Here is a 23,743-nt window from a genome sequence, read left to right on the forward strand (position 1 = left end):
AAAATATAATAAATAATTCGATTTTTTTAAATTTCAAAATAATTATTATATTAAAATTTTAATATTTTATCTTAAATTCAAAATTTTTATCTCACTTATCAAGCAAAATCTTAATTAATCAGTGATCTAATTATAATTTTATTAAAATTATTATAAAAATAATAATAAATTTTTATTTTTAAATAATATAGAATCTCATGCACAATCTATCTTTATCAACTTATAACTCATAATAGGTATCACATGTTTAGTTTATTAAAAAGGATCAAAACATATTGTTATTACCAAATATCGGAACAATTTCTTTTCACTTACAACATCACAAATAGGGCTGTAATCGAGTCGAGCCGAGTTTTGATTTGCCGAGCTTAGCTCGACTCAAAATATTCGAGCTTGAGCTCGAACCGGAACTCGAAATTTTTTTTAATTATTTGTTCGAGCTCGACTCGATAAGCTAAAATCTTAACTCAAGCTCGAACTCGAGTTCGTCTCACAAACGAGTTCAAGTCGGGCCGAGTTGGAGCTTGAATTGTTTTTTTATTTTTGAATAAGATTTAATAATTAATAAAATAAATAAATAAGAACTAATATTGAATTGAATTTATACAACTAACTAGTCCAACCTCTATTAAATTATAAAATTTTTAAAAATTTATAAATAATTTATATCTAACTAGTTGATATTTATCTAAAATAACAATATATTATATATCTACATATATTATTAATCCATACACTTAATATAATAGAATATATCTATTTCATATATGGTTCCTACATACTATTATATGAAATTATTAAATTTTATCAACTAATTATTATACAAATTAAAAAATATACCTATGAAGTATATTTACTATATAGACATAAGTAATTAGAATAGATATTATATATTTAATTATAAAAGTGGTATGCTTATATTATTAGCTAATACATATATACATGCATAGGTGTATGTATATATTTATCAATATATGAATGAATTTTAATCGAGTCGAGCTAACGAATTAACTCGAGCATAAACGAACCTTAGTCGAGTCGAGTCGAGTTTTGTCGAATACGTGTTATTTACAAATTGAGCAAGTATCTGTTTTAACGAATGAGCTTTTTTTTTTTCATGAGTCAAGTTTGATTTGAGTTTAACTAAGTGAATATCGAACAAATTATCGAGAAAGACTGATTTAATTACAGCCGTAATCGCAAAGCTAGTATATTTTAAATGAATTATTGACAGCAAGGTCGTCCAAAGCTCGTATATTTTAAATGAATTATTGACAGCAAGGTCGTCCAAAGTCTCAAGGGGTACGACCTACTTTCCAGAGTCTTACTTTCCAGAGTCTAACAGATAAAATACGTGTTAAGCTTTGAAATAAAACAGCCATTAAAAATTCACGAAGCTCTGGGAAGGAAAAAAAAAAACCATTTTTCTTGAAAAATTCTAAAATCTTCAAAAATATCCATCATCAGGCAAAAACAAATTGAAAGAAACACAATAATTCCAACACATCAAAGTATAAATAATATTTCTATTTCACCAGCTCACTAATTGTTATATATATACACTATATAGTATATATTTATAATAAAAAATAAAAAAATAAGATAGTTTGAATTGAATATTTTTTAAAATTTAAAAAATGAGAGAGAATAAATTAAATAAAAAATATTATAAAGTTTAAATATTGTTAGAATATAGTTTTATAATATTATTTTTGTTTTGAAGTTTAAAAATATTTAATTATTTTTTTATTTTTTATTTAAAATTTTAAAAAATTTGTAAAGATTATTTTTGTGTTTAAATTATATTTAAAAACAAAAATTGAATGAAATAAAATGAGATAATATAAATATTTTAAAATGAAATTTATTCCCAAACCAGTCCTATCACTTGCTACGATCGCATGACTGACTTTATTGCAGCTAACGAAACGCAACACAACTTCGACCTTAATGAGAGGAAGAAACCTGCCAAAAAGAAAATTAAATATCTAATGATTTCGGCTTTTGATCAGAAGTTGACTGTCGACTTTATCACTAACTTGTAATATGTTACATATGGTCCTACATTACGTGCAGACCTACCTTTTCGGTAGAAATGTTATGGACCTTAATGGCATCCTAAGGGGCACTCGTCAGTGTACAAGCACACAGGATGACAGGAATGCACAGGGGCACCAGTTGGTTATATATTAAAACTATGCTAAATGTACTTTGAAATAAAAATTTATAAAAAACTTATTTCGATATGTTTATATAATATAAGATATTTATATGGACAATCACTCACGTTCTGGAAATTATTTGAATTAAAAATATCTTATTGGATTTTAGAAAACGATTTATACAAAATTGAAATTATAAAATTAAAAAATGTTTGAATATAAAATTTTAATATTATTTTTATTTAAAATTTAAAAATTTTTATTGTTTTTTATATTTTGTTTAAAAATTAATAATTAAATAATATTTAGATAAAAAAGTTAAAAATTAAAAAATATTTTATATATAAATAATATTTAAAAATAACTTAGAGCATTAGTAGTGACCTCAACAAACTTTAGCTAAAATTTAACTAAAAAATTCACTTTTATAAATTTTAGCTAATCACTTTTTACAACACTAAATAATAGGCTCAACAAATTTTTCATTATTCTATTAAAATATTGATTTTGAACTTTGGCTAGTCTCTTTCACTCAATAAATTTGGCTAGTCATATAGCCAAATGTTAAATTCACTCTTTATTTGTTGAACGTATTGTAGCATTTTATTTTATATTTTGGTTATTCTTTGATTAAAATTTAACTTTGTTGAGTTCACTACTAATGTTCTTATTACATAAACAACTCGAAGAATTGTTTTTGGTACGGTATCGTACCGGCTGGTACGGTCGGTACATTCCGTGCTGGTGACTAGGTTGGTACAAGTATGATACATGTTTCGTACCGACTGAAATACCGGTCGTACTAGCCTATATTTCGGTATGTACTGACCTACGTATCAGCATGTACCGACCGGTATTTTAGATTTAATCTTTTTTATTTATTTTTTTAAGCTATAATATTATTTTTTGACCTATAATTCATATCAGACTATTTATAATTTATATATATAGATTTATGTATAATTTATTTATATATAGATTATTATTTTAAAATATAATTTATATATCGATTATTTTAAGATGGTACTGATATTAAAATATTTTGTTATAATATATTAATTGATATAATAGTCAGTATCGTATTTAAAATATTAACTCCAAAAAATGACAAAAGGTAAGAGATAAATAATGCAAGTGTGTTGCGGCGACGTGGCCCGTGGACCTCTCTCTCCTTTACATTATGGGTCCAAGTCATATCCATGAAGAGGAGAGGTCCAATCGAGGCATGTGGGTATTATTATTGTACAATATCAGTTTCTACAGCCAAGCGCGTCTGTCAATATTCGCTCATGTGCTTCCATCATTGCTCCGTGTCGAGTTTGAAAGAGACTGAATGGGAGGCATGGAATTGCCCACTGCGGGTCCTTCCCGCCCTGCTCGGCTCCTCTCCTTAATGCTGGTAATACGTGATATCCCTTTTGAATCTAACACGATATAAAATTAATAGATTTAAATTTTATGTTAATAGATTTGAATTAAAATATATTAATTTATTTAGATACGATTTGTTAATAGAAAAATCTATTTAACACGAAATTAATCTATTTTGATTTATTTTTATTTTATTTAAAAATTAAAATTTTATTATTATTATATTGTAATATTAGTATTTCTCAATATGTCTATATTTTTATTGTTAAGATTGTAATTTTAAATTTATGCTCGTATTTGTTATTGTATGGTTTGTAATAGGTTTTATTATATGTTAAAATTTGAAAATTATTGATATATATTTTTTAAGATATTGTGATTATTAATAAATATAGATTTTAACTTTAATGTAAAATTTTACTAATTAGGTCAAATGAATTATACGTGGTAGTTCAATCCATTTAACATTAAACGGATTTAAATATGTCATGTTGTGTTAATTTATTTCTAATTAATCATAAAATGGATAACACAACACAACTCGTTATCTAAATAAGTTTGATTAGGGTTTGACACGTTTAGCTTAATGAATGGGATTTGAGTTGACTTATATAGTTAAATGTTCATGACTTGACACGACACGAACACAACCTAAAAATATAATTTGTCATCCCTTGAGTCCAACTTCGGTGTTAGATTTTAACAAAATATTATTTATAAATTTATTTATCAAAAATCCTACTCTTATTGAGAATACCTACCGAGAGTGTATCGATTGTATTTTTTTTTTCTGACTTGGTGATTAGAGAAGTGTTTTTAATGACTCAATGAATTTCTTCAGTTTTTAAAAAAGGTTTAAGATGTTTAAAAAAATGTTTTCAAAAGACCCAAAAAATTTTTTTTTACCTAACTGGTAAGAATTCTCGATAGATATAGCAGTCCATTTTATTTATTAATAGGATGACCATTTCATATAAACTAATATAAAAAAATAATTTAAATTTAAATTTTCTTTTATAAATTTAGGTAGTCTTTTAATAAAGAATGGAATGGTATATACATGCACCGATTTATAAATTATAAAATTCTTGAAAGCTTCATTCTAAACTTATGTATATAATTCATGTGACGCCTCCAAATTCTGTTTGGGATCGGACGGACATTTGAAGCGTCGAGACATGCAACACAAGGTTATCTGTCCCCGTTCATGACATATAAGATGCAATGTTCCTAACATGCATCTAACATTATGCAATATTCGCAGCGGATAATTTTTTTCTTTAGCAATACTATGCACCAAATTGAAAATATCCTAAATGCTTAAAACATACTTCACACATAAAGACCCATTGAATAGATCACAACACTAGTCCAAAATAGTTATGATCCAAAAAGTATTAAAGATATAACTCCATTGTACAAGTAATAATTTACATTAACTACTATATTAACATTGACGTCGCACCGTCGCTTAGTCAACTATGTATAGTTGATCAGCTCCTGATTCTCCTTCAGGTCCTGTAACAAGATCTACCATTCGGGGAGAATGGTAGTTGAGACTACCAAAGTGAGATTTGATTACAAATCTCAGTAAGTTAACAAAAAACTTCCACACAAGCTAATGATGCATGGATGACAGTAAAAGCATAAATGCATAATCAAATTCATAAGTAATTAAAGTATAACTTGGCGTACAACATAGCATAATTGACATAACTTAAATTGAAACATGAACTGAACTTGACTTGACATGAACTTGATCTGAAACTTGACTTAACATGAAAAATACATACTCCACAGTTGTTGTGGCCCCATGTATTCTACGTGTAAATACATACTCCACAGTTGTTATGGCCCCATGTATTCTACACAAATTTGACTTAACATGAAAAATACATACTCCACAGTTATTGTGGCCCCATGTATTCTACGTGTAAATACATACTCTACAATTGTTGTGGCCCAATGTATTCTACGGAAACTTATTATTTAAATGCTTAAATACATACTCCACAGTTGTTGTGGCCCTATGTATTCTACGTGTCACAATTACTGTGTCTCACGTAGTGTATGCGTCACAATTGCTGTGACCCCATACATAAGTAATCAAGATGAAACGTGACTGGAATACGAAATGACTGAAGCTCTGACATAACATAACGTGACTTGAATATAACTTGAAATACATGACCAACTTGAGATAGAAATATTTCGTAATATTGCATAACATATAATAGACAACATATTTAACATGACATACTTGCAACAGTGAATATTACATGACTTGACATACATGTAACAGATGGCATACTTAGCATGACGTACTTGTAAGGTACAGTAATACATGACAGAATATATTATGTAACAAATAAAAATTGACGACAGAATAAATTCTGTATAATAGACAATTACGTGATAACTTGGCATGGCATGACATATATGATAACACACATACATACACTGTAGTTCATTTACTTAGCACACATACACAGTAGACTGCTAGTAAGTTAAAAACTAACTTACCTCGATCTCCGCGTTTCTTATAAAACTTCAAGTGCGACCACGAGGAACTGTAATTAGTGATTCTAAAAGTTAGAACTAAATCACTAATAATTTGAAATATGGAAAATACTAACTTAAAGAGTAAAATTTTCATTTTACTCTCTACATGTGGAAAAATGACCGTTTTACCCATAACTTAAGGATTTTGCATACTAAATCCAAAAGTTTCTAAAATTTACATTCTTCATGTAAATTTTATCCTAAACTTAAATATCAACTCAGAAAAATTTAAAACAAAATACAACTATGAAGAACACACTATGGCCGAAACATCCATAGGCCATTTCCCTTGATTTTTGTTGCAATTCATTCCAATTTCAAAACTCATGCTTAAACCAAAATTTTGCAACAAACATCTTCCAATCCTAAGTTCAAAACCATACTTAAAACATCCATTTAGAAAAAGCTAATAATTAACACCAAACTTTTTTGTAAAAAGATCCAAGCACTTGAATCACAAGTTTTGACCTTAAATCAAAACATCTCCAAGAATTTCAAAAATCAAATCTTACTTCTAACATATTTATAATATCATCCTAACATCAACCATGCTTTAAATCATCAAACTAAAGTCACCAAAATCACAAAATAACATTTAGAGTTTTTGGTTTTACACTTAGTCCAAAAACAGAAACTTTTTCCTCAACTAGTTTTGATAAATCTCTTGATCTATGACTTATAAATATATGATCTTCAAACCAAACCATCACATGGTTTAAAAATATGTCCTAAAACATATATAAGCTTCTAATTCAAGATCACATGGTTAGAAATTAACCAAAACATAAATTTAGCCAAGAATATCCACACTTTGGCTTATTTGAATATCTCTTTGCATAAAATTTCATATATTTGAAACTAACATCAAATATCTTCAAAATAATAATATAACATGTATATAAGATACTTAGGATCCTCTAATAAAATTATTGAAGTCATTAGAATAGGTTTAGACCACCAAAGAGTTAAACTTTCTCAAAACATAAACTGTTTTTCTTCTTCCAGTTTCTAAGTTTCTAAATCTAAGAAAATATTTCATCAAAACCTTTAATCATGCAAAAATCCTCAACCAATAGTCACATATACATGTTAACAATACTCCATAAAAATTTCGGACCAATATCTATCCATTAGCTTGGTCAAAAACTCCAAACTATAACATATTCTCCAGTTTATCTTCCAGAATGACCTTACTATAGTTTACACAATATTTGACTGACCAAATGATCTTCGAATAGGACAAATAGGATATCCATGTAAATTAGACTCAAAAAAGAACAACTTATATGAATGAGATTTTATGATAAAACACTTACAAAAACTTCGAAATGGATGTGCAAAAGACCTCCTAAAAGCTGTCCGAGAGAGAGTGTTTGATATTCTTTCAATGGAAAGTGTAAATGAAGATAATTTCATGGGGAGAGGTGGCTGGAGATACTTATGGGTGAGATATGGAAGAGATGAGGCTGGAGTTGAGAGTTGAGTGTAGTTTTCTCCTACCCAAAATATCTATAAAAGATTATCTCATAATATTCTATCCAATAGTATTTACAAAAAATCAACTTAAGATATTTTTATCTAATAATATCTATAAAAATCAACTCAAAATATTTTTACCCAATAATATTCATGAAAATTACCTCAAGATATTTCTTTTTATCCAATAATATCTACAGTTTTGAACAGACGTTTTGTCCGAAAATATGAAAAAATGTTACTACGCCATAAGACTTTAAATAACCCTCCGAGTCTAATGGCACAAACCATAATACATTTTGACACTTCTAACTATCTCCAATAATCAAAAACACACTTCTGATACCATAGTGAATAATAATACTAACTATGTAGTTAGACAAAAACCTATACGATTAATGGATTCGTGAAAACTTATGGGATTTTTACGAGGTTCCTAAAGTTAATAGAAATTTTATAATTGAATTTCTAGCGGGCTGTTACAATTCATTTATGTCTAATTTATTACAAAACAAATATATAATTATAAGGTGCGTAAATATGATACCCACGAAGGAAACATCATTTCTTGTGTCGACACGCAGACCCACCTTAACATCTAATTATGTAGGCAAGTGACCCTCCAATATTATGTGTGGAAAAATAAATCTCATAAACCAACGCTATCATCAATAACTTTATTTAGCGAAATGTACGAGTACGGATAATGCTATTTATTATTATTTTATTTTATTTTACAAGATATTAAATAATTAAAAGATATTTATTATTTATTTAATATCGAATTAAAATAATATAAAAAATGATTATTGAATGCTTATCTTTTCTTTTCTTTTCTAGGAGAGTGCCGTCAAAAGATTACAATTTACAATACTTTATGTCAACCCAAATATGAGTGTGAACAATGTTCGATCACTTATTAAGTCTCCAGCTTTTATCAACTAATGTATAACTTAAATTTACAAACTCTTGAAAGTAAACATAATTCATTGGTTCAAGATTTAGAGGTGTTAAGAATATAATGCACCTAATTAAATCTACTTATTTTCATATGAAATTATGACGGGGTTACGAGTTCAAATCTTGGCTCTACCCTCCACTTCATCTAATTAACAATTCACATGTTGGACCCACTAATTAAAATGAAGTCTAGACGACACGTAAATGAAAGTATTAAAAATATAATATAACTAATTAAAGGACAAATTTTAGCTATAAAAATATTATATAGAATTAAACTTACAAACTGATGTGGCTCGATGTGGTGCGTCAGATTGTAAAATTATTTTTATTATAAAATAGATATAACAGATTCCATGAATCCACATCAGTTTGTGAGTTTAATTTGTATAATTTTGTTGTGTTTGTAACAGTTTTCTTAATTAAATATACCTATTAATAGGATCAATTTCACTAGTAATTTCACAATTGGAGCTATTTATTACGCTCTAGAATCTAAACTTCTATTTGTATTGGAGGAGCAATAAAATGTATTTTATAACAATTAAGTAAAGTGCCCATATGATGTAATTTAATTTAAAAGATAATTTTAAAAATTATAATCTTATAAATCGAATTTTATAATTTTTAAGTGACGTTGATGATGTGCTCTACATAAGGCTATAAACAAAACCAGTGAACTAGTAAGACCGACTGAACAAGTGTGTTTAACTTGGTTCAAAATCGGTTTGGTCCGACTCCTAATAATCAAAAGCGGTTAGAAATTGGTCCGATTTTGATTTTGTTATTTAAAACACTAGTTCGAACTGAAACAGGTTGGTAGATATATATTTTTAATTTTTAATATTATAGAAAATATTTTTATATGATTTTTTATATTATGTTATATATATTATATGCTAATTTCTAATTAATATAAAATAAACTTTGATTTTATTATTCATGTCTATTAATCTTAAAACATTAAATTAAGCTTACAATTTTTAATATAACATTTAATTATGATATAACATAAATTAGTCTTAGAATTTTTAATATAATATTTGGATTTTGATATAATATATAAAATTTAATTTTATAATTTTTTAGCCAAAATTTATAAAAGGAAGGGTAAGGGCTAATCATTTGCTAAAGTTTCCTTATAGTAAGATTTTGTTTACCTATAAAATTATAAGTTTCGATTTCGATGGTTAACTGGTCTGAAATATGTTCTTAAATTTCTAAAATCAGTTTATACCCGTTAACTTTTAAAAAATATTATAAATTCGATTAAACAGAACCGATTACACCTGTAGTTCTATATACCGATTTGATAATAGAATAACTTTTATTTATATTGTCTAAAGTATTTATGCATGTAATAATAAATATTATGTAATCTATTTTATATGATCATCCATGTCTTGTACCATGTATTAGTGTTCAGGTAGCTTTGAAGATTTCAATTTATTTATTTTTTTGCTGTACTAATTTGTTTTGTTTTCTTAATAAGTCATAAGGAAATCCTAAACTGTGATTTTCAAGCCAAAAGTCCAATTATAATAGGTAGGGGTGTAAAAAAAAAATCAATAAACTGGACTAAATTGGTGGGATTGGTGCAGTCATGAGTTTGGTTCGTTCTGATACCGATTTTTTTTTTATCAAAATCGAGTCGGTTATATTTTTTTTTTAAAATTGGACCAGATCAAACCGGACCAGTTTATATGTATTTTAATTTTTTATATTATATATAATTATATATAAAATAATTTTATATTATATGATAAATTACTAATTAATATAATATTAAATTTTAAAATCTTATAATTACTAAAGTATTATACACTATAATATATTATATTATATAATATATAATATAGTACATTAAAAGTAAAAAATTGAGTAAAATTATACACTATACCACTATCTCACTTATATCTTATCATATATGATGTAGTGTATTTATCATAATTTAATGATAAAAAATATATAATAAATGATTATTTAATGATGATAAATATATTATATTTTGCTTAATAATATGTAAATATGATATATAGAATTTTTTAATAAAAAATGAGAATAGAACTGGAAAAAGAGGGAAAAAAAAAAAAAAGGATTGGATCTGCATGGAGAAGAAATTGCACTTCCAACCAAAATCTAAACATAAAGAAAGAAAATAGAGAAGATAGTGACCGATACGTGAGAAACTTACACGCAAGCTTATACCACTGCCACAACACCCAAAACCTAACGGTCCTCGCGTTGAACCCAATCAATTCCCATTTACGCTTTCTACCCTTTTCGTTGATCTCGTCCTTCAAGTGCTCGACTTGGCACAATTCTCGCGGAAGTCGGTATTGGGGGACGAGGGGAAGTTTAGTTCGCATTGAATGATTGATCGATTGGTTTATTTTTGGTGTTCGATTTTTGGTTGATGAGATTTTGATTTGCTTTCTTCTTGGGGGTTTAGTGTGAATGAGATTGGTGGCGCAGCGAAATGAGCACGCTGAGGCAGCAGGTGTCGGTTCGGGAACTCGTCGACGAAGCGAAGAAGCGGATTGTGGTTCTGGTCATATGCGTCGTTGGATTGTCGTACCTCATGTCCTGTAAGTATTTCGATTTTGCTCCACTTCAATTTGCACAAAAATTATGATTATGTTTTGTTTTTCTTGTTTTATGTGTTTAAGTCAATTATAGTAATATCATGTTTTGGTTCTTGTCAAAATTTCACATCAAGTTTGTGGTTTGATTCTACGCGTCCTTTACAACTCGTTGCTTCGGGGACTTGGATATTAGCACATATTGTGTTTTCAACTGTCTTTATGAGTCTGGCGATGAACATTGGAATAAGGGATGGGCAATTATCCCTCTTCTTGTGTTAGCATATTTGTTTAGGGGTTCGTAATCTATCTTCCCTTAAAAATGTCAGCGTCATGTGTATTTCACATGCCTAATTACCTGAAAGGTATTTTTAAGTTTTGAAGAACTCAATGCTAGCGTCGGTTTATGCTTGACGTACATTGTTGGAAGTGATAATTTTTTTGCATAGAGGCTCCACAAATCTCGATAGCCGCTTCACCGTGAAGGTTGGCTAGATTTCATATTGATTTTTTTTTATAAGAGGGACGGTACCCTAATTTGATTGATTACCCTCATTTATGGCGGAGGAATACTATATTACATACAAAGTTTGGGGTTACAAAAAAAAAATCTCCAAAACCAAGCTTCGAAAACCTAAATGCCAACTATACATGATGTCTGTACATGCCTGCCTAACTATAATAATAGTATAACCATCTAATCACAATGCCTAAAACTAACTAGGTAATCCATAGAGTTGCTTAGGTTATCTAGATTTCATCTTGCTTAATTGGACACATTTGCCCAAAAAAGTTCTTATGTTTGTAGGATAACACTATATCGAAGTGCTCACACTCATGAATGTGCTTGCAGGTTGCTTGGGGATCACGGTTTCATGCTTTTGTTTAATATTTTCCTCATTTTTGTCTTTCTGTACACAGACTTAGTATCTATTACAGATTAGAGATAGGTTTAAAAGGAACTTATTTTAGACATGGGCTGAAAGTCTTTTTTTGCATTGAAAAGTTATTTTCTCTATTTTGAAACTTATACTAGTAGTTTTCGGTGGCAACAATGTGGGTTCCCCCCCCGGGGAAGGGGGGGGGGGTGTTTATTTCTTGAGTTCCAGCGGAGGAAATAGACTAGAAGAGGGATGTTTATGCTAAAATGCTTGTCAAGCATCTCCATCATTGGGGAGATTAAGCTTTCTTGTGTTATTTGTTGAGTGTGATCTTCATGTTTTCACTTGTCTCAACATGCAACTTGTTTTTCTTGATTGTATATCAGTGACAAGCTCCTCAGTTTGGGTCAACTTGCCTGCTGCTGCCTCCTTAATTATCGGCCTGCGTTATATATCTTTAGATTTTGACATGCGGAGAAAAGCTGCAGCATACAACAGCAACACATCCTCAGCAAATACTTTATCTCAAAAGATACCCATTGAACAACCTAAAATTGTTCATAAGTCAGACTGGAGAAGCAAAGTGAATTCTCCTGTTGTTGAGGATGCAATAATGGACTTTACGAGGCATCTGGTTTCTGAGTGGGTTACAGATCTCTGGTACTCTAAGTTAACACCTGATAGAGAAGGCCCGGAAGAACTGTTGAACATCATGAATGGCGTTATTGGGGAAATTTCTATGCGCATGAAGAATATAAATTTAATTGATCTACTGACAAGGTTTTATTTCCGAAGATGTCACATACCATTTCTTCCTAGTTTTCATCCTTTTTTTCTCTTTTTTTTGGTTTTAAAAAAGAAGTTGATTAACTGGGGAACTAATTTACCTAGGATGGTGCAGGGATCTTATTAATCTTGTTTGCATTCACTTGGAGCTTTTTCGTGCAAATCAAGCAAAGATTGAAAAGCAACATTCAGGTTCACTGACAAATGAACATCGAGATATGGAACTAAGACGCATCCTTGCTAACGAGAACAAATTGCACCCTGCTCTATTTTCGCCTGAAGCTGAGCACAAGGTTGTTTATTTTCTTCTGTGCTCTTCAAATTATCATAAAGTCGGTGAATTTGTGGGTCATACCAGGAAAGATAAATGTATTGTTTCTTGACCTTGTCTTGCTTTCCAAATGTGGTTACAGTGCTTTCTGTACCTTTTTGTTCCCAGGTTTTGCAGCATCTGATGGATGGTCTTATTTCTTTCACATTCAAGCCTGAAGATGTGCAGTGCCTTTTCTTCCGTTACATGGCTAGGGAGCTTCTAGCTGGTGCAGTAATGCGACCAGTGCTAAATCTAGCTAGTCCGAGGCATGCGTTACTTCCCTATTTGCTTATATTTATGGATAAAGTACTAAATTAGTCTCTATGTTTTTGTTTGTGGTAAGATTAGTCTCTGGGTTTTAAATCAGAACCATTTACTCCATGGATGATCAAATCAGTCTCTCCATCACTTTACCATTAGTATCATCGATAGAACCCTGGGTCTCTTACATAACATTAGTGCCTATGGGCTTTTGATGTGTCCAAATAATGAACACATATTTAAAATTAAAAAACAAAACAATATATTTCCTAGAAGGTCTTTTTTCTAAAAAACAATTGGGGGAGGATATCCCTCCCCCAATAGAGGGGGTGGCTGCACCCTTCCCTGACAGAAGGGATGGTCACGTGGTCACCCTCTGTTCTGGCAGGAGTTGGCTATGTATCCACCCCTCGTCTGTGGTAGGAGATGGTTGTGCGGTGCCACCCCTTCCTAAGAACAGACCACCTTTCCACCTTTCCTCTTGAGTGGAAAGGTGGCTGATCGACCCCCTTCTGTTGGGAGAGGGGTGGATGGCCACCTCCATTGGCTTTAAAAAACTTTTAATCAATTTAAAATCTTGTTTTTATAATTATATATACAGTTTTTATTATTTTGAACTCATGTTGAAATCCTATTGGCACCAATGGGACATAAGAGACAGGTATCAAAAGGTTTTGTTGATGACACTAATGGGAAAGTGGCGGAGGGACTGATATCAATTTTAAAAGTCCAGGGAGTAAAAATTAAAAAAATTCAAATTTGAATCTCAGAGACCAACCTGTCCATACTGAAAATATAATGACCAATTGTTACTTTACCTGATTTTTTTGTCACGTGTTTTGGTTTTCACTTGTTCTTCATTTTTTTTTATGGCAGGTTTGTTAATGAAAGAATTGAAGTCTTAGTCCTTAACATGACCAAAGCGAAAAAAGGGGCCTTGACAGTAGAAGGGGCATCTCAGTCCAGATCAGACGAGTCTTCAAGGATTTCATCGGATCATTTTTCTAAGTTCTTGGATCCTACTGCTACTGGTGTTGAACTAGTGCAGTTAAAAAATGATCAGTCTAGAACTGCTGCAAATACTTCTGCAACAGATAATGCAAATGGAAATAAAGATCCACTGCTTTCCCTTGATCCTCGATCAATCCGTTCATTGAACTCATTGCCTTTCAACTTCCAAACAAGTGATGAAAAAGGTATTCAACGAAATGTCTCAGGAGGGGAATGGGGTGACATGTTAGATCAGATTTCCCGCAGAAAGACTCAAGCCCTTGCTCCTGAACATTTTGAGAACATGTGGACAAAAGGTAGGGATTATAGAAAGAAGGTAGGTGAAAATCGGGTAATTGGACAAGTACCACAGGGTTCTTCAGCAGGGAAGTCCGTTAAAGTGGATCACTCAAAGGAAATATCCAAGACCAAAGAAAAGAACACTGTAGCCAAGGGTAATCACTCTGAGAGTAGCACTGTTCACTCTGGATATACTGATCGGCTTCCCATAGTAAACTCATTCCTCCCTACAGATCGGAACATATCAAGTCGCACTTCATTTATTTCATATGAAGATGATGAACAAAACAACCTTATGCGTTTGGAGGAGGTTGACTCAGGGAGCAGTACTTCTTATACATCTGAAGATGAAGAAACTGGCAATGTGACAGGCCTTGATTCTCCTGGAACTAAAGTATGGGATGGTAGAAGTATCAGAAATCTGGCTATTTCTCACATTCATCACCCACTTGAAAATTCAGAAGGCCTTGTAGGAAAGAAGACTGGTAAAGGGCATATTCACTATCAAAGATTAGCTAGAACCCAGGCTGGCTGTAAAAGGTCTAGACGAAGCAGTCAGAAGACCCATGTTTGGCAGGAGGTTGAGAGAACAAGTTTCTTGTCTGGCGATGGGCTGGATATACTTAGTTCCGCAAAAGGATATGCCAATGGCGAGGACTCTAGTGATGATTATGAGATTGAAAATTCAGGTAGAGTTCAAAGTGGAGCAGCTGCTTCTTCATCCGCACCTTCTTTTTCTGTACCAGAAAGTCATAGTTTGACTGTTAATTCCCTGCACAACACACTGTCAGGGGCTTCATTTTTTAAGTTGAGATGTGAGGTACTTACCATAAAGCTCTGTACTTTCTCTTGTTTTGGCATGCTTAGTTTTTGGTTTTCTAATAATCCTAAAACATGCAAAGAACATAAGCTCATTTTCTGTGACAGGTATTGGGTGCGAATATTGTGAGAAGTGGCTCAAAAACATTTGCTGTTTATTCTATATCTGTTGCAGATGTAGATAATAACAGTTGGTCGATCAAAAGAAGGTGCCAAGGATTATGCTGTAAATGTTCTGGTTTTGTCCATTAATGGGCTATGTGATTGTGAGATTCAAACAATAATGACTGTAACATTTTATATAACTGTAAGTCAAATCTCTTGTTTTTTTCCAATAACAGGTTTCGTCACTTTGAGGAGCTCCATCGGCGTCTAAAAGAGTTTCAGGAATATAATCTTCATTTGCCACCAAAGCATTTTCTATCGACAGGTTTAGATGTACCTGTCATTCAAGAAAGGTGTAAATTGCTTGACAAATATTTAAAGGTCAACCACTGAATCTCACTTTTCTGATCATTTGGAGTATAAAATTCAACTATTTAGAAGAAATATCTGTGTCTGAGATGTGTTGGAATTTCAAACTAAATTCTGATCGCTATTCTTGCTGGCTTGCTCTTTCTTGTTGAGATGTATGTATTTTGTGATATTTTTTCTTACGTCTTTGCTTCATTTCTTACTGATAGTTCTTCCAAAATCTAAAGATGCTTATGCTTATTCAAAGTTTTTTTCTTTTTTTGTTGTTTTTTTTGTGGGGGGGGGGGGGAAGAGCCCCTCTCACCCACAAGTTAGACTAATCTCCTGGGCACTTACAAATGGGCCCACTGACAAGTGATTGGTAAACTCAAGAAAATGCCTCGGGAAATTCCCCTACAGGGGAAGCAAACATGTGTCCTAGGATCTTGACTTCTTAAGGCATGGTCTATGACCAACTTTTCTACCCATGGGATTATAATAACCACTAAATTTGGAATTTGAGTGCAGCTTACCTATGAGAAACAACTCCACTTTATGCTTTACTAGCTAATTTTATCTCCTTATGCTGGGTAATACTACTGTCTGTTGTTTCCTATCGTTCAATAACATTATGTGTTGTTGTTCTTCAGAAACTCATGCAGCTTCCAACAATTTCAAGATCAATTGAAGTTTGGGACTTTCTCAGTGTTGACTCTCAGGTTCTGTATTTTCTTCTTCTCTTTTGGCTGAATTTTTTCCTTCAGCTAGAAGAGTGGTGACGTTGGATCTCTGCTTCTGAGGAGAAGTTTTATTGTTATTTTTTTTACTATTGCAGACTTATCTGTTCTCGAATTCCTTTTCTATCATTGAAACTTTGTCAGGTATATCATGTTTTAATGCACAATGCTGAACTTAGGTTATGTCTTTTTCCTTTCCTTTGACTCATCCTATCTTTCCATATTTGTTGGGAACTTTCTAGTTGATCTAGAGGATAAGCCATCAGAAAAGAGTAAAAAGCTTCCAAATTTACTTGGACCTGTTACCAACAACGTATCTTCAAGGAGAGAACATTTAGGCTCCGAAAGTAAGGAGCCTGCATTCCATGCGAAGAGTAATGTTATGGCAGATGGGCTACGATCAAATGGAAAAGGCATGTCTCATTTTCCTGTAAAACATCTTGGCAAAGAATTCAGAAATTCATTTAATAATTCTGGTGGTGATTCAGATGCTAGGCTGCAAAACTATGCAGCTTCACCCACTTACTTGGGGAACCCGGTAACAGGAAGAGATGACAATGCTTTGGAAGAGGCATCCGAGTCGCTTCTTGATGCTGCTACTGACCCAACCCTTCCTACAGAGGTAATCGCTAATTGTTGCCTTTGGAACGATTGGAACCTATTCTGTTATGTGCTAGATGATGCTTTCTTTAACAAAATTTGTAGTTTCTGGGGTTATTATGTTATAACATGCATTTCTTGTACAGTGGGTGCCGCCAAATTTAAGTGTCCCCATATTAGATTTGGTAGATGTCATCTTCCAGCTTCAAGATGGCGGATGGATCAGGTATTATACATATATATATATTCTTTTAGAAGTAGGTATTATACATACATACGTACGTAAATATAGATAGCAATTGTTATCCTCTCTCCTTATATTTTGTCATCATATGGTATCGCAAGGGTAACAAAATCACATCTTGATCTGATTGGTTGAACAACTTTTGCTGAACACTTATCTTGTGTGCATTACAGGCGGAAGGCTTTTTGGGTGGCCAAACAGATACTACAACTAGGAATGGGTGATGCCTTTGATGATTGGTTAATTGAAAAAATCCAGCTTTTGCGTAAGGGATCAGTTATTGCTTTAGGGATCAGGCGGGTTGAGCAGGTAAACTTTGATGCCATTTGCTCTCTAGAGTTTTTCAAAGTTTTTTCGTAGTTTTTTGAAATTTTGTATATTGTTATTTCTTTTTTCTTTTTGAAGTCTTTAGATTGGATATTAGGCTTAAGATACTGTGAAGTTTATTTTTACCATCCTAAATTAATCTGTTGGTGATTAACTGGATATAAGTTTGTAAATATGACTCTGTGTTGACTAAGAGGAGTGGATATGGCATATTTTTCCACCCAGGGTTCGTTGAGGATCAATCTTGATGATGTTCATAACACTACAGCCATGGTGAAATTGTGTTTCATATATGAGTATCATAGGAGGGGCTTCAGTCTTTACAGAGCAACATGGAATTTTAACGAGTAATAAGTTTGAATAGTTCTGATAATGTGTTCTGTTTTTCATTTGATCGAGCCATTTCAGAAGTTCCTGAAAATGAAAAGGCATATCAAGGTTGTATTTGATGATCTGCAAGCTCTTCATGTTATTTTCCTGCTTCTTTAAAATGATGTGGAAAATCAACTGAAAGAATTTAGAAACATTCTGTATAAAAGCCCCAGTGCACAAGCATCGGGGCACACCATTGATGTGGTGGAAGCCAAGTCTGTGGTTTCTAAAAAAATTAAAAAATAAATGGGTGGGACAATTATGGCATACTGGCGGGCAAATAGAAGCAAACTATGGCTTATTTCTCCCATCTTCTTATTATCCCAATATTTTCCTTCCGAGTTCTATCCCCATCTTTCATCCTGAGATCCATGCTGCCTATTAGTTGGTGCTGTTTGGTTGCTGCCTGAGATGCCTTTCACTTAAAAGTGTTGCTGTTTGCTGCTGCTATCATTGTTGTGCTGCATCTTTATTTAAAAGAGACAGATTGCTGTCATTGGTTGTTGTCATGTTGTATTCGGTACTGTTGCTGCTTGAGATGATCGACTCGTTCCTGCTTTTGTTGTGATTTCTGGTTCTACTATTATTTAATTGTTGGTGATACTGCCGCTTTATTACTTATAATATCCAATGGTATTAGTTTGCTGAGATCCATGTTGCTGCCCAGGGCTTTTTTTATTCCTCCAGGCTGAAACTAGCATGGGACAAAATGCTTGAATTCTGCACAAATTGTGAATCTGCCATGTTTTATAGGACGGGGTAGTAGAAACATGAATGAATTGTATGGGACAAAACAATCAAATTGCACAGAAACTCTTTGATGCAATGGCAAAATGAAACTTTATTATGAGTTTTACGAGCCTACTCTATTTAAAAAATGTTGACGTGGCGTCCATGTCAATGGTGTGCCCAGCACTTGCACAGCCCATGGCTGTATACAATGGACTTTAGAATTTAATGTATGGGATTCCCCACCCTATTCCTGATATTTTAATTAGCATTAATCACTGATGAGTTGGGCAACTTCAACAGTAGGCATGTGCTCTGGTTTACATTCTTGTGCTCTATTAATGACATGTAGGAAAAGGGCAAATACTGCATCTACTCTGAGTTTCAGTGAATAGATTTCGAAAATTAAATAGAAAATATGTTTTGCTGGGAATTTCCCCTTTGGAAAAGTACATTTAATAATTCTTCCAACGCAGAAGAAAATGGGTTGGATGTAGTTTTTTCCCCAAGAAAAGGGGAAAAGTTTTGAATGAATTCTCGACTTTTGGGAAACCGGGGGGCGGGGGGCTGAATTTTTTTATGACAATGGCAAGTCTTTTTACACCCTGCTTTCAAATAGTAGCTGTACAAGAAGCTTGTTTTGTAGACTTTTAAGAGAAGATATATTACTGATTTGGGCTCCAATATTATTAATTAGATACTCTGGCCTGATGGGATATTCATAACTAAGCATCCAAAGCGACGACCACCACCATCTACTAATCAATCCCAGAATTCACCTCATGGCCAACAACCGACAGGAATATCTTCACCTAAACTTACTTATGAGCAACAACAGGAGGCAGTTCGACGTGCAAAGTTTGTATATGAGCTAATGATTGGTAATATCTTCTGTACAGCATGGTCCCTATTGTTATCCATGCTGACACTACAAATTGCTGACTCTTATCTTGGAAATTCAACGGCTCTATCTTCTTTTTCCCTTCATCTTTTTTTTTTTTTTTGAATGTAGATAACGCGCCAGCTGCTATCGTAGGTCTTGTTGGTCGTAAGGAGTATGAACAGTGTGCAAAGGATCTCTATTTCTTTATTCAGGTAATTTTGATTCCGTTATCGAATAAGCTAACTTTTTGTTTCCTGGCCAATGTCAATGGGATAGTTTTGTTTGAACTTTATCACTTGAATTTTGGTTTTGAACAACCTTTTTCTACATCCTCAAATTTCTTTAATCTTTTATGCCAAGGATTAAGCTCTGATTCATCTTCGGTTAGAAGATTTTGTCGAGCAAATAGATGGGATTGTTGCCACTACTTTGGATTGTTGGTGTTTCTTAATTGATTAAAGACTGTAGAGCCTGTTACGAAAAATAATTGCATTGCCATGCAGTGTAATACCTACCTCCACAAAAGAAAAAGACGCATTAGATATTTTAAGGGCTTGGTTGGGAACACAAATCATCTCATCCCATCTCAACATTTCTCATAATTTCATTTTCAAACATCACTCAAATACACACTTTTGAATTTCAAATTTTTAACTTTTTCATCTAATCATACCTAATCAATGAATCATTACAACTTTATCAAACTTCCAAAGAAAACACAAAAAGCCATACAACTTTTTCAAATTCCAAAACATATTAAAAAAAATTATATTCTGGCAATATTTTAACGTTATAATATTTTTAATCAACCTTTTCTCTCTCCTTTTCCAAAATCAAATAAAACATCTTAACTCAAACTATTTCACTATTATTTACAAATCATTTCACTACTATTTTTCATTTAATTTCATTTTATTCCTCAAACATCCCCTAAGTTTTCACGATACAGGAAAAAAAAGGTCAGAAAATGCAAGTTTCTGTTGTATGTCTCACAATTTGTCGATGTTCTTTTCACATTGCTGCTTCTTTATGATTAACACACCCCCCATTCAGAAAATGTGATCAGCAGATGAAGTCTTGCCAAAACAAGGGTGGGTGGGGGCCTCAGTATAAACTACTTGGGTCGTTATGAATAATACAAAAATAGAATCACTGATTCACCATCCTTCTGTTTTCAGAGGGCAACATTTGAATCTAATTGCAATAAATCTTGGGTTTCCCTACCTGTTGTGTTTTAGTTTCAGTCATAAAAAATTTAGTATCATTGGGATGGGGAATGGCTTCCTAAAATCCTCCCCTTCTCCCCCAGCCACCAACACAAAAATAGTCTGGTTTTGCTCTTTGGTTAGAAGATAGTTGTATTGATCTGGGATCAGGATATTCTTAGTTGAGTCATAATCACTTTTTTCTTGTGCAGTCATCCGTTTGTTTGAAGCAGCTTGCTTTTGACCTTCTCGAGTTGCTGCTGTTGTCTGCGTTTCCAGAGCTAGATTATGTTTTCAAACAGTTGCAAGAAGAAAAGCATAAGTTTGGTGAATTTAAGGAAAATTAATGGAAATTAAACTACAGATATTGCTTGATAACTGGTGCATTTTTTTCCCAAATTTGATGGCATCTATTGTTGGCTAATCATCGATTCATTCATATGTCCGAATCCTGTAATTAGCATTTTGGTTTGGCATCTGAGAAAATTCCGAAATTGTATGTAAACAACGATGAGATTAGTGCAAATATATCTTTTATAAAGCTTTCCTCCTATCACAAATTGCAGGAGAAATTGGCTTTTGATATGATATTTTACACGTTTTTAAGAAATGCTACAGTTGTTACATTGCTACTCAACAAGTCAACCAGGTTTGAAAAGAGTGAAGCACTGAAGCTGCAAGCCCTTGCCATTTGTCTTTAGTTTGAACCAACCCTGTTTTGGTTTTAGGTAAAAACCTTCAACCCAATCAAATAAAACCAGATGCTTCGGCCGGGAATTAGGATGGACTCCTCCAAATGCCAGCACTGAGAAATCCGAGTCGTTTCATGACCTGAGGTATATGCGCAAAAGCAAAGAACCCTCAAGTTTCAAAGTAAAATTGGTTCAGGTTGATGTAAAGCTAGATTCGAGGCAGAAATAGTCAAAGCTTGAATTCTTAACCACCGCGGCTGATGCTACCAAAGAAATATCTTTTCTCATCAGCCCACGTAAAGGAACACAACTACAAAAAGTATAAACACGGACTACGACAATCTTTCAACTGCGGATAATTCGCAACCCTCAAATCCTCAACTGTCACCTAGAAGCCCAGAGCCACTTATTAAACAGCACAAACATGAAGTTTAACTGTTTTACTTTAATGGTGTCAACTGGTAAATGTAACATCCAATCTAATTTCATAACAAAAAATGAAGTTAACTGTTCGTGCCATTCCTTGGACAGAAACAATCACATTGGGCCTAAACCGGTGACTAATTGCAGCAACTATAATGGAATTATACCCAAGCAGCAGCTAATTGGTTTTGAATACAACTCGAACATATTGAGTATCTAACTTGCAAGACAGATGGTTGATACTGTGATTTTAAATCCCCATTCTAATCCTAGAACTTGGGGAGTTGATCAGGACTATCAACCTTCAACCTCAAGACATTTTAAACAAAATCAAAATTCGGACTTCACTGAAATAGTAAGTAATTGAAGGGAAAACAACAGTGGGCTCGCACATCTTTGTCCAAAATGAAAGCTACAAACTAATCAAAATCAGAACAGCTCAATCATCATTAAACAGGTTATAACACCCATCAAATATTGCTTTTATCAAACCAGTCCCAACACAAAAATATGCATCTAATCAAACTGTAATTTGGCATCCAAATTACGACCAAGACACTCTCTGGTAATGGCTTAAGCAGTAGCAGCCGCTCCCTTCTTCCTTGGTGCTGCTTGAGTACCTAAAAATATCACAAAAAACAAATCAACAACGGGAAATAAAAAGGAAATAAAATATCGCGCAAGAAAAGGAAAGATAAAGTCATACCCTCTCTGAAGCCGCTCTTGAATCTTCGAGGAACATGGCGGAGGTACCTCATTCTTCCAGTTCCGGTAGTCTTCCGTCGGATCGCCTTCACACTCCAGTTATCTAAATTCCAAAAGACAAGCAGAACAACATAAATCGTTGCTCCAAACCACAACAACAAATACCTTTAACACCAAAAATCTCATTTTCTTCTTTAAAAATAAAAAGAAAACGACAGCCACCCAGAACCTTAAATTCACACACACCGAACACTTGCGAACGAAAGAATAAGAAGAACGCCACCCCCAAACACAATTAATTCAGTAACAAGACACACACAATGTTGAAAGAAAAATGACCATTGCTTAACTTAAGCCACACCAACAGAAATGAAAACCAAAGCGAAAAGACAACCACCACCCAGTATCAAACAAATCCACAAACACAGTTTACCAGTAAAACTTCAAAAATCCATATAACGCAAGCATATATAAAGATACAAATATTTACGTTTGCATAAAGAGAGGGGCTTACATGTCCTCTTACGAGCGGCGGGGTAGGCACAGGCAGCGCAGCGACTCTTCTGGAGATGGAAGCTGCGGCGGCCACACCTCACGCAGAGGGTGTGAGTCTTATTTCTCCTCTTTCCGAAGCTCCCCGTTCCCTTCCCCTACATATGATACAATTTCTCAAACACGGATCAGAAAAAAAGATACAGACTTCCATGGTGACAATAGGTTGATACTAAAATACCTAGGGAGAGGGCTTACCATTGGGACAGATGCAGTAACCCTGGCCGAGTGAGAGGAGGTGCTGTTTAGGGTAAGCAATGAAGGTGCGGCGGAGAGGGGATTGTTTATATATATAGGGGTTTGTAAGAGAGATTTAAGACCGAGAGCAAGGGGTTCTTTTGAGTCTAGGTTTCGTTAG

At 32.9% G+C, this 23,743-nt stretch overlaps 2 protein-coding genes across 2 annotated transcripts; one reads left to right on the forward strand and one right to left on the reverse strand.

Moving 5' to 3' along the window:
- The first annotated feature begins 10,706 nt into the window (after nt 1-10,706).
- LOC122282454 lies at nt 10,707-21,566 on the forward strand. The gene is made up of 16 exons (XM_043094405.1): nt 10,707-11,119; nt 12,381-12,774; nt 12,896-13,073; nt 13,220-13,359; nt 14,231-15,464; nt 15,572-15,672; nt 15,805-15,949; nt 16,567-16,635; nt 16,752-16,797; nt 16,896-17,066; nt 17,142-17,275; nt 17,400-17,479; nt 17,671-17,806; nt 19,623-19,806; nt 19,938-20,020; nt 21,226-21,566. The coding sequence occupies exons 1-16, from the start codon at nt 11,011-11,013 to the stop codon at nt 21,358-21,360; spliced, it is 3,339 nt and encodes a 1,112-aa protein (XP_042950339.1). The 5' UTR covers nt 10,707-11,010; the 3' UTR covers nt 21,361-21,566.
- An 880-nt stretch (nt 21,567-22,446) lies between these two features.
- On the reverse strand, nt 22,447-23,735 carry LOC122282485 (60S ribosomal protein L37-3-like). The gene is made up of 4 exons (XM_043094436.1): nt 23,584-23,735; nt 23,348-23,483; nt 22,835-22,936; nt 22,447-22,748 (listed from the first exon to the last, which is right to left on the reverse strand). The coding sequence occupies exons 1-4, from the start codon at nt 23,584-23,586 to the stop codon at nt 22,702-22,704; spliced, it is 288 nt and encodes a 95-aa protein (XP_042950370.1). The 5' UTR covers nt 23,587-23,735; the 3' UTR covers nt 22,447-22,701.
- Between the last annotated feature and the right edge of the window lie 8 nt (nt 23,736-23,743).

This window comes from Carya illinoinensis, chromosome 1 (genome assembly GCF_018687715.1).
Source record: "Carya illinoinensis cultivar Pawnee chromosome 1, C.illinoinensisPawnee_v1, whole genome shotgun sequence".
NCBI lineage: Eukaryota > Viridiplantae > Streptophyta > Magnoliopsida > Fagales > Juglandaceae > Carya > Carya illinoinensis.

Excerpts from the sequence above, each read along its gene's own strand:
- LOC122282454 (XM_043094405.1), top strand. The coding sequence starts at position 11,011 with ATGAGCACGCTGAGGCAGCAGGTGTCGGTTCGGGAACTCGTCGACGAA. Across the intron at positions 13,074-13,219 it reads CGCCTGAAGCTGAGCACAAG|GTTTTGCAGCATCTGATGGA; the intron begins GTTGTTTATTTT and ends TTTTGTTCCCAG. Across the intron at positions 17,276-17,399 it reads ACCCAACCCTTCCTACAGAG|TGGGTGCCGCCAAATTTAAG; the intron begins GTAATCGCTAAT and ends TTTCTTGTACAG.
- LOC122282485 (XM_043094436.1), bottom strand. Across the intron at positions 22,937-23,347 it reads CGCCGCTCGTAAGAGGACAT|ATAACTGGAGTGTGAAGGCG; the intron begins GTAAGCCCCTCT and ends TTTGGAATTTAG. Across the intron at positions 22,749-22,834 it reads CAAGAGCGGCTTCAGAGAGG|GTACTCAAGCAGCACCAAGG; the intron begins GTATGACTTTAT and ends TGATATTTTTAG.